Source organism: Oncorhynchus keta, chromosome 6 (genome assembly GCF_023373465.1).
Source record: "Oncorhynchus keta strain PuntledgeMale-10-30-2019 chromosome 6, Oket_V2, whole genome shotgun sequence".
Classification (NCBI taxonomy): Eukaryota; Metazoa; Chordata; class Actinopteri; order Salmoniformes; family Salmonidae; genus Oncorhynchus; species Oncorhynchus keta.
The window spans coordinates 17,955,981-17,967,890 of record NC_068426.1 but is presented as its reverse complement, the minus strand read 5'-3'; the positions used below and the strand labels follow the sequence as shown (position 1 = coordinate 17,967,890).

At 39.5% G+C, this 11,910-nt stretch overlaps 2 protein-coding genes across 3 annotated transcripts; one reads left to right on the top strand and one right to left on the bottom strand.

Moving 5' to 3' along the window:
• The first annotated feature begins 293 nt into the window (after positions 1–293).
• On the top strand, positions 294–3,926 carry LOC118385127 (peptidyl-prolyl cis-trans isomerase FKBP2-like). The gene is made up of 6 exons (XM_035772010.2): positions 294–461; positions 909–1,066; positions 1,748–1,860; positions 2,062–2,108; positions 3,065–3,100; positions 3,220–3,926. Exons 2-6 carry the CDS (start codon positions 911–913, stop codon positions 3,279–3,281), a joined length of 414 nt encoding a protein of 137 aa, XP_035627903.1. The 5' UTR covers positions 294–461; positions 909–910; the 3' UTR covers positions 3,282–3,926.
• Positions 3,927–4,008: 82 nt separating this feature from the next.
• LOC118385126 (protein phosphatase 1 regulatory subunit 14B-like) lies at positions 4,009–8,308 on the bottom strand. 2 transcript variants are annotated; one of them, XM_035772008.2, is made up of 5 exons: positions 8,191–8,304; positions 7,814–8,022; positions 6,093–6,176; positions 5,849–5,881; positions 4,009–5,623 (listed from the first exon to the last, which is right to left on the bottom strand). In XM_035772008.2, exons 1-5 carry the CDS (start codon positions 8,258–8,260, stop codon positions 5,537–5,539), a joined length of 483 nt encoding a protein of 160 aa, XP_035627901.1. In that variant the 5' UTR covers positions 8,261–8,304; the 3' UTR covers positions 4,009–5,536. The 2 variants fall into 2 exon arrangements, with proteins under 2 accessions (XP_035627901.1, XP_035627902.1); XM_035772009.2 differs by having other exon boundaries at positions 7,814–8,308.
• Positions 8,309–11,910: the final 3,602 nt, after the last annotated feature.

Sequence of the window (11,910 nt, the reverse complement as noted above, 5' to 3'; positions counted from 1 at the left end):
AAAGGAGAGAAGCTAAAGAAGCTAAAGGAGGACAACCTCATTGTAATGGGTGGAATGGAACAGCATCATGTTTGATACAGTTCCATTCCAGTCATTACAATGAGCCCGTCCTCCTATTGGTCCTCCCATCAGCCTCCTCTGGTGTGCACGCATGACTGTGTGTGATGATAATTGTGTGTCAAATGATAATTCAAAAATATTGTGCTCCTGTTTGTTGTTATCAATATAATGTAGCTACAACATATCGGTCTGCTTTTGTGCTTTTATTCCATCACATACTTTGCCACCACCTGCCGGACAGTTCAAGATTAGCTATTTTCTCTGCTAGCTCTGAGAACGGACCAATAGCATGACAGAAAATCATTGCGTAGACATATCTGGGACATTCATTCAATCACTCGGCTTCGGAAAATTTGGAAGCACACCGACCATCTTTTGTGTTTTATTAGATTAAAACACTGGTAAGCTTCTTGAGAAATTATTAATGACTAGCTTTTTGAAACGCATGAAGGCTCAATACATTTTTTGAGGAACCTAGCTAAAGTAATTGGCATAACGGATATCAGATACTGGCACAACAGATACTAGCTAGCTAACGTTAGCTAACGTTAAGTTAAGTAGTTTGCCCCAATCGTCAGGCTTGAGGCTTATAGTTCTATGTAGCCATATAACTATTAAACATATGTTTATGTTTTGATAATGACAATGAAACTTACACACATATGCTCCCATTTATGATTGAATCACAAATAGATGTAGTTAGCTCAGCTACACAGCTTCCATTTTTTCCCCTATCATGCGCCCATTGATGATGACGTGTAGCAAGTTTATAAACCACGTTAGGTAGCCAGATGGAAGCCTATGAGATTTGCACTCTGTCTTAACATTAACTCTCATGTGTACCCCAGAAATGAGGCTTTGTCTGCTGTTTGTGGTCACTCTGGTGTCCCTGGCTCCGGCAGTTCGCGGGGGCGACAAAAAGAAGCTCCAAATTGGTATCAAGAAAAGAGTTGACAACTGCCCCATCAAGTCACGTAAAGGGGATGTGCTAAACATGCACTACACCGTGAGTAAAAATTGAGATGCTTCTCCATTTAGACACGGAATGAAAAACATGTCCTAAAGCAGTATATATTTTAATTTTAGGCCAATATGTACTGTTAAGGAGTCTAGGCTAGCATTACTAGCCGACTTCTAAGACCCCATTATATTATATGTAGGGCTTGCTCTGGCTTCCAAAACAGTCAAAAAACAGCCAAATACTTAATTTAAACGTGAATTGATTCTCAATTGTGGTATGTTTCTAGAAACATAAAGCCCTCTACTTTCATATCACATCAAAATAATGGTACAAATGAAAAATATACACTTACTATGCAGTGGTGGTCAGTGCTGTTTAAGATCAGATTTTTAAAAAAGAATGCGCATGCTCTTATTTCTATTGGATGACTGTCATTCATATTCATTTCACCCAGTTCAATTTAACAGCGATAGGTTTAGGCTACTACTTGATACTTTGATTTTCCATATACCCATCATGAAGTTGCTACAACCTAGCCTACGAATGCAAGTTTAGGTACATACAGGTCTTAGGTACAATGTAGGTACATACAAGTCTAGAGAGAAATGTCATGTTATGCACTGCAGTTCTAGCTAGCTGTAGCCTATGCTTTTAGTACTAGATTAATTCTCTAATCCTTTGATTGGGTGGACAACGTGTGTTTAGTCAATAACTGTTTGTCTGCAGGGAAAGCTGGAGGATGGAACAGAGTTTGACAGCAGCATTCCAAGGAACCAGCCATTCACCTTTACTCTGGGAACCGGACAAGTCATCAAAGGCTGGGACCAGGGCCTGCTCGGGTTGGTGCCTGTTTTTTACGTTCCCCCTGTTGACTACTAGTGTCCTCATGCATTGGATGACTTGTGAGGACTTACATTTGCAGACCGTGTAAAAACTATAGTGATGTTCTTTTGGATATAAGATGTAAAAAAACAACAACATTGATTTCTGACCCCTGCATGCAAGGTTCTTAATCCATCAATCCCACTTTCTCTCTTTAGAATGTGTGAGGGAGAGAAGAGGAAACTGGTCATCCCCTCGGAGCTCGGTGAGTTTGCCCACTGATACTTCACATTTCACTGTCCCAATGACCACTGATACTTCACATTTCACCGTCCCAATGACCACTGATACTTCACATTTCACTGTCCCAATGACCACTGATACTTCACATTTCACCATCCCAATGACCACTGATACTTCACATTTCACTGTCCCAATGACCACTGATACTTCACATTTCACTGTCCCAATGACCACTGATACTTCACATTTCACTGTCCCAATGACCACTGATACTTCACATTTCACTGTCCCAATGACCACTGATACTTCACATTTCACTGTCCCAATGACCACTGATACTTCACATTTCACTGTCCCAATGACCACTGATACTTCACATTTCACTGTCCCAATGACCACTGATACTTCACATTTCACTGTCCCAATGACCACTGATACTTCACATTTCACTGTCCCAATGACCACTGATACTTCACATTTCACTGTCCCAATGACCACTGATACTTCACATTTCACTGTCCCAATGACCACTGATACTTCACATTTCACCGTCCCAATGACCACTGATACTTCACATTTCACTGTCCCAATGACCACTGATACTTCACATTTCACCGTCCCAATGACCACTGATACTTCACATTTCACCGTCCCAATGGCCACTGATACTTCACATTTCACTGTCCCAATGACCACTGATACGTCACATTTCACTGTCCCAATGACCACTGATACTTCACATTTCACTGTCCCAATGACCACTGATACTTCACATTTCACCGTACCAATGACCTTTGATACTTCACAGGCTTCACCACATTACTGCTGACTGAATCTAGGTCATTTTTTATTTTATTGAACCTGCTTAGAGTTATATTAACCCATCCATTATTACGCCAGATAAAAGTCTTGCCTTGTAGTCCATTTTCCTACACTCCCACTGTTCTGATCTCTCCATTCACATTACTTATTTTGTAGGATACGGAGACAGAGGAGCACCTCCTAAGATTCCAGGTAATTCAGATATTTCTCCAGATCTAACACTGGCTTGCTCTACAAGTCAATCTGAGGTAACCATTATTGTGAATAGCTTTCCACCATATTAGTTTGTAACTACCCTGTGTCTCCAACAGGTGGTGCCACTCTCATTTTTGAAGTGGAACTACTCGGCATCGAGAGGAGGTCTGACTTATAGGGAACATTAACTTAAAACAAAATAAGCTGCCTGTTAGTGCTGTATTTAAGTCACTGTGGCTGCCCTACCATAACTTCTTCCTTAACTCCTACTTACCCAAGACAACGCACAGGGGGACTGTTTCTCTTTAGCATTAGTCGTTGCACTGAAATACTGTATAGTGCTAAGCTGTTGAAGATCCTACATAATATAGATACTATTCAACTATAGCTAACATCATATGTAACTGGTACTCCCTGGTGAATTTGAACTCCAATATGCCTTACACATTATACATTAATAATTTTAACAATTAATAATTTTTAGTTCCGCATTCAAAATTGCCCCTTCCATCATTCCAGTGTTATGTTTTTCTAAATGTGAGACCAACTAGCTCTTTGACTTAAATGAATTGTCATTTTTGAGTATTTTACTAGCCTGATAAGTATCATGCTGAGGGAACTAGTCGAACAACATACATACACTATGGTAGCACAAGATAAGCTATAGTGCACTGTTCAATGGGTTTTTAGGCTCTATTGAATGGAGTATTTGTCAATGAATTTTAGTTTTGGAATTCCAGTTTCACTTCATTGGTAAATAAGACTTGACCAATGTTCATGTTTCAGTTTGTTTAAATTGATTAAAGATATTTGGATTTTCAAAGTGTGACTGCTAGTGTTTTTTCCCTGCAAGATATTTAGCTACAGTACATTACAATAACATCGTAAGTGCACGCAAGTCAGAGTAGGTAAAACACGTATTGAATTTTAATAAAAATGTAACAAATTGTTAAACAGCACCATTAAGTATTGCTACATTACGTCACTACAGTTTTGCAATCACATCTTAAACACACACACCACAGATTATGCAGTCGCCTACTGTACCTCCAGCACTCTAAATGAACGCAGTAACCCAGTTCATGATTTGATTCAGTCTTCAACGTGATGCAGGTTCTAGGAGATGCACTGCGAATCTGGTAGTTAAAAGCCTGCCCAAAATAACATCTCAATGGGGTCCAAAAGATTAAGGAATTATAGTAATGAGGTGTACACATGCGGGCGCAGCGAAATGCAGGACCAATTGTCATACTTTTCAAAGACATTGCTTAATCCACAATAGTCGATACAATCATTGCTGTAGTCTTCTAAGGCCGAAGTCCTTTTCGCAGTGCTTACTGTATGGTTAATGACTAAGTGTTTTCGGTTTGAGAAACAAGTAGAAAGGCCTTCGCTTTATATATTTTTTTATCTACTTGGGTCAGGTCTGAGAAACAGACCCACCCCGTCACTCTCAGGCACCAGGGTGGAGGATATGGAGGGGAATCCAGTTGAACCATATGTTATAGTAGGACTCAAAAGCATTCACTGTAGTGAAAGTTCATGTCATGGATTTAAATGGGCTCTAACCCTAATTTGCAAATGTTTTCCTGTGTTTTATAGAGTCAATCATGCATTATTCCCAAAATGTATATTTAACAAAAAATGTGCGCAATGAAAACGCGTAGACTACTGATGTTATTACAGTGCCTCGTGTGGCATGCTGGTGTTTGTCTTTGATAACTGTCCAGACTTGCTCATGTCAAAGTTGTAACATAAATCATAATGTTCACTCCCAGTAGTCCAGTGTGAAATGTTGAAAAGCCCTTCATGCTTCCCTTTCAAAAAATATATTAGACAGGTGATGACAGTGCTCGGCTTGAAATCATTACACAGACTTAACCACCGTTTCCCCAAATAAACCATTCTCGAGTAACACTTTGCTTCTCTATAAATCCTAGTTAAAATGGCATCGTAAAAATGACATGGCTCCAACTATTACCAACCAAGGATAGTTCACTATTTCTAGCTGTTACTATACATACAGTGATGTTGACTAATCAACTAACCAAAGAGTTACATTTGTTAGACTGCATAAAGTTGCATCTGTCATGACTCACTGAGGTTTATGTACTTGTCATGCTTTGTTGGTGACTTATAGCTCAAGTTAAATGTTGTCATGTTCTTCCTCCATGTCATCAGTTTATCAATGCTGTACTATATTCTGATATTTGAACACTCATCACTTACTACTGTATATGTATAACATGATTATAAATCCACAAATAGTTTTAACAAAGACAGAGACATAGTAATCCCTGCTGCAGAGATTCGATTGGTCGATCTTCTTCCCTCTACCAATCCTGCTGATTGAAGGATTCTAGGTGCTGAGGGTTTCTAGCTGGGTGTCCCTGTGTAGAACTGAGTTGTAATCAGTTGGGGGTTGTTCTGAGGCTAAGGAGAAGATTTTTCATTCTTTTTGGGCGGAGTGCTGAGTTTCTGCAGACCTTTAACCTTCTCTAGGAGAGCCGTGACAAAGTCCTGCAGTAAATGAACAATGGAGGGTGATGTGAGACTGAACAACTGTTATCATACATGTTACTGTATTACTCATTTATTTGAGAAACTCGTCAAAACAATGGATGGGAAGTTGGTTCCAGACAGTTATTTTCAGTTGATCAGTCACTCTAATGCTGGGTTTAAAGCTTAACAGAAGCAGAATAATAACAGAAGCAGATAATAATCTTATTCTAATTTTGAACTTACATCTGTAGGTTTGTAACAGTCAACCAGCAAACCCTGCGAAACAGTACGAAGTGAAAGAGGAAATTAACTCCATTAGAAAAGCTGAATCCTAACTTGAAATCAACATGGGTAACTGTAAATGCATGTAATGATATGGGAGATTTCCCATCCAATTTTGAGATTGACCTAAAGTAAGGATTCCCCCCTCGATACAAATGAACAATAATGGATTTGTATTCAATATAGAATAGAGTTTAGTGGTCACCTTGACCCTGGATGCCCGGTCTCCATCAGTGGGCATATCCAACAGCTCATCCACATCAATCTCCAACTCTGGAATCTCCTCCTCCTGAGAGAGGCAAAGGCAGTGAGAGAGACAGTGATGGTGATAGACAAAGACATAGACACAGAAAATATAGAGAAAACAGCAGAGAGGGGAGAGTAGAAAAAACTGTAATGAATATATCAGACAGCCTAAGGATCAAACCAAATATTTTTGCACAGCAGTCTCACCTCAGAACATCCTCCATAGGTCCCCAATGTCCCTAGCTTCCTCCCTCTGCTTCTCAACACAACAGGATGGGCTGAACCCCCTATGTGGTGTGTACTGATAACAATACACACAGACTTCCTGACTGCTGTCTACTCAATTGAACATGACTGTTTAGAAGTAGACATCCCTATAGAAATACTACATTACAATACAATCTCCAATTAGTACATTGTATTGCTGTTTACATGCCTATAATCTACAGCCCAAGGACCTAGTCAGGAGGTCAAATAGTAGTTACAAGAGCCCACACTCATATAACATAGGCCAATCAGAAAACACTCAGCATCTCCTCTGACCCCGGCACAACCCTGAGTACCAGAGTTGCCTAAATCAAAACACTGATAAATCACATTCATATCTCCCACTGTATGTCACCCTCTGCTCCAGCCAAGGTAATTATTAGTTCAATTAGCCCTTTACTAGTCCAGTTGGGCTCTCTGAGGACCATGTGACCTAGGTAATGGTCAATGTCGTTACAGTCCAATAATGCGTAATGTGCCGGCGCTGCATGTTACATCTCAACCTATAATGTTAACCATGTTGTTCCCAACTTATCTGATGCATAGGTGCTGCTGCAACACTTTTATGTGAATAGTTCATGTGTTATTGTGTGTCAAAACACCTGATCAATTCAGTTTTCAAAGTTCCTAACTCTGGTTCTCTAGTACCCCTGACAATCACATCTGATTAAACTAGTCAACTAATCATCAGGCACTCAATGAGCTGAATGTTTGTCCAGGGCTACAACATAAATGTGTACTGTCAGGGGTACTCGAGGACTGGAGCCAATGGACTCTAGACATGACGAAGGGGTGCTTTAAAAATATGTTGTTTACAGGGGTCATTCATGAAGATGATCACCTCATAGTTGTTCATGCAGAATACATCACACACATGTCATGCTGTGCACTGTCATGCAGTATGTGCCAACGCATTTCCATGGAGCAGAGAGTGTGGAGTGGGATATCTATCCATAGTCAATGATATTTCCTTTGTTAAAGAAAATCAGGCATTGCCATTATGTAACATTTGAAGTGGTCATCACATGCTAATCCAACAGAGTAGGCAGGCTGTACTGTAATTGCTTTGCAGGTGCAGTGGCCATAGAACTCAGTGCCAACCGGCCTATCCTCCTACTTATCAATACATTATGCACACATTTTATTGAAACAGCACATTCGTTCCCTCGCTACCTGAGCAGACACCTAATTTATTCAAATGTTTAGTACAGTATTACAATTATGTGGCCACGCCCTACATTGTGTCTGTAATTCCCACTCATATTTGTTTATATTATTGTAGCCCCTAGGTTTTAATATTACTGCAATCCTATAGCTTACATCAATCCCAATCAAGGTAGAGATCATTGAAAATAAAAAACGAATGGGGAATTATTTTACTGTAAACAAATAATAGATGGTGTCATTGCCTACCTCACAGTCGTATAAATCCGTTAACTGCTCAATTATCCACTCCTCTAAATTGAGTCGCTTCCTCAGCTCTTTTCTATCGTATTTCACGGTTACCCGGCCTTGCTTCTGGGCGACTTCTGAATCCTCGGTACCGGGAGGCGTTTGGAAATAAACCCGCGCTTGAGCGGTTGAATCCTGGCTTGTTAACGTCGCCATTGTCCTATGCCCGTCTAGATAAGACCGGTTCGAAATTAGATGCGGTTATTCGACGTGTATTTCTTATCAGCAGTTTAAATACCGGGTATGCAATACGCTATTGTTCTCTCTGACCGAAGTTGCATTGTATTTTCCAAAATTACTGAGCTACTCATTAAAATAATTTAGGATAGAATACTCACGCAAATACTTCAAACATATTAAATGATCGATTACAGGCAGGTCAAAAAAATAAGTGAGCAAACAGAACATTCACCTCCTTCAGCTGTAGACCTACAGTCCTATACTGGTATAGGCAAAATTGTTGCACAGTCCAAATCCGGTATTAGGCCCTGTCACTTGGTACATTCTAACACATCGTTATTTACCAAGTTAAAGATAATATGCATTTAATTGTACCTGAAGCCGAAACAAATCTTATAGGTAAATCACATGGAAATAACTCTTACGTAATGCATCATTGTAGACTCCCAATCGCCATATTTCTATTTTGGACTATCCCAAGTACCAAATGTCATGGATTATGAATCATGCACCTTTACTTCAGCTTTTTATCGATAGGTCACGCCACTGTGACCTATATTGCATTCGGAAAGTATTCAGACCCCTTTTTCCACATGTTATGTTACAGCCTTATTCTAAAATTGATTACATCGTTTTTTTTCTTTCATCAATCTACACACAATACACCATAATGACAAAGCAAAAATAGGTTTTTAGAAAGTTTGGCAAATGTATAAAAACAAGAAACCTGAAATATCACATTTACATAAGTATTCAGACCCTTTACTCAGTACTTTGTTGAAGCATCCTTGGCAACAATTACAGCCTCGGCTACAAGCTTGGCACCTGTATTTGGGGAGTTTCTCCCATTCTTCTCTGCAGATCCTCTCAAACTCTGTCATTTTGGACGGGGAGAGTTGCTGCACAGCTATTTCCAGGTCTCTCCAGAGATGTTAGATCGGGTTCAAGTCCGGGCTCTGGCTGGGCCACTCAAGGACATTCAGAGACTTGTCCCGAAGCCACTCCTGCTTTGTCTTGGCTGTGTACTTAGGACTGTTGTCCTGTTGGAAGGTGATCTTTCGCCCCAGTCTGAGGTCCTGAGTGCTCTTGAGCAGGTTTTCATCAAGGATCCTTCGACCTCATGGCTTGGTTTTTACTTTGACATTCAATGTCAACTGTGGGACCTTCTATTCAGTAGATAGGCGTGTGCCTTTCCAAATCATTGCCAATCAATTGAATTTACCACAGGTGGACTTCAATCAAGTTGTAGAAACATCTGAGTTGTCATCTAATGTGAATTCAACATGAAATCAACCAAACATTTCAACCTGTCATTGGATTTAGGGGTGGATCGAAATGTACATAATGGTTACCTGAAGGGAATTGGGGAAGGGTCATGCTTTTTCAATTTCAGTCAAGGGGAGGGTTTAGTATTTTTTGTATCTAGTCCAGGGGAGGGTCGTGTAATTTGTAATTGATGAAATTTCAATATTTGTCAGTGTTTTTGAATGAGTTGCTTATTAGGCTGTATCAATGTGTGCCCAATTCCACCCCTCATCTCTGATTCTCAGCTGGGGCTATATCAATCAAGTGTGCCTATAGGCTATTTAGTGTGGTCTCAATCAAATTATCCACAGCCTATAGGCTATGAAGTGCATGCTCAGAGAAGCACAGAGCAAAGTTATATTTCTAAGATAGCTGCAGGGATGGTGTAAATATATCTACGCTGCATTGCACACTGCAAGGGACATTCCAACCCTGAGCCCCGGCCTGCTCTGCTCTTGCTGATCAAAAATGTTTTTGTGTACTGCCTATCCAATGGTTGTACTGTGTAGGCCTAAGGTGTCAGTTCAGGAGGAAAGTCAAAGGCTTCTTCCAAAATGTATTTATTTGGCATAGTCCAAAAAATCTTGCCTGTGGACTGACCTTTAGCGACCTATGTTCTGTTCAGTTTGAAAAGGAGAGCGCAAAGATGAAGAGGACCGGAGGTCAACTTTGATATCTTGCTTCTACTATAATTGATTTGATAAAAAATAATAAGTTTCTTGCCCAGGATGTAGGCCTATTTATCAGAGTTATTTATCTCACAATAAGCCAGATTCAAGTAACTTACATTGTGGTGCTGAAACTTGAAGAAGCAGCCGTGGAACAATTCATCGGAAATGGACAGCTCATGGTGCTGAAATTAAACAAATTCAAGTAGGCATAATTCATTTATAATGTCTTAATTTTAAATAGACTTTACTGATAACAAGAGGGCTTTGTGTTGGAGCCTATTTCTTCCTATTTAAGAAATAAGAGGTAGGCCTACCTGTTTGACGGAAGAAATTAGGCTGCTGCTATATCCATACATTTATCAGTCAATTCCTCCACTCTTTAAATAGCCTGTCATTGAAGGGCTGTTAAGTTAAAACCAAGACTTGAATTGAGAGGGTATAAGAGGGTATGCCATATGTCTAGTTTTTATTAAAGAAAATGGCAAATAGCACAGGCCTACCCCTGGTTAGCTTAAGATTTTGAAGAAAGTAAACGTATCTGATTATGTAAAGTGATCTATAACAGTGCTTTGGTCCACAATGCTTTATGCTAGAAATGAACTGTAAAATACCTGGAGAATATGTGAATTTATTTCGATGCATATTAGGATATCATTGTTTTGTTTCAGAGGCTGAGCTACATACAACCTTCTATAGCCGAGGAGACAAAAAAATGTACTTTGCCTGGGAAGTAATCTAATTCTGTCACTATCAATTGATTAAGATGTTCACTTTCTGTACAATATAAGAGGTTTTAACACAGACAGCTTCTAGGGAAACTCTTAAGACATTCTCTCGTTGGGTTAAACCATGGAGGAAGAGTAGCCAGCAGTTAACCTTCCATTTTTCTGTGTCATACTCTGTCTGGAGTGGAAAGGTAGGCCTAACTTTTGAAAGGACCATGCCCAGATTCATAATGATGTCTCAGATTTATTTATTTGCAATCAGGGACAGTTTCGTTGCAAACAAAACACACTGATTTGGCATTGGGGAAATATGATAAGATGAACTCTGTCCATTCTTAGCCTGTAATTTCAGTAATTTGTGTGGTATTATTAGGTTGGGTTTCTGTATAGCACTGTGACATCTGCTGATGTGAAAAGGGCTTTATAAATACACTGATTGATTAAAAAACATTCTGCTTATATGTGAAATCATGTAGAATTGCATGAAATGTTTACAAAAATCAAAATTTTCTCGGACCTGCAAATACAATGATAGATTCATGTAATGCTTTTACTCTAAAGTAGATAATCCCACTTCTGCTCAACCTTCTGTCATGCAGCCCTGTGCAAAATCCCTGCATTGCCATGTAATACTTACAGGACGGTTTCTAAGGCTCTAAGGCTCTGGTCTGTAGATATGGTCTCTGCTATCCACTGTATGTTTCATTATTATTTGGGTTATAGGAGAGGGTCACCCTTTTTTCATGCATTCATGGAGGGTTCAGGTCCAATCTATTTTGCTGAAGGGAGGGGCATCCGTTTTCATTTCAGAGGTCTGATTTTCTCCAAATAGCCCTTATTATCAATAACATTCACTCCCTTAGGTTAAATTAATTGGGTGAAAAAAATACTAAATTCCCTTTACATTGATTACTTTTTGCAAATCCAATCAGTTTTCCACGTTGATTCAATGTCATCACATGTACTTTTTTTGGTTGAAATTATGTGGAATCAAGATTGATTCAACTTGTTTTTTTTCCCAGTGGATATTAACACAATTTGAATGTGAAATCAACGCTATGAAGAAAGCAAGATAAGTGAGAAAGGTCATTGTGAAAAAGGTAGGCCTACCACCAGAGGTCAGACAGCAACCATTATTCCTATCTACAGTACCTGGGAAGCAATGCCTCATCCTTAC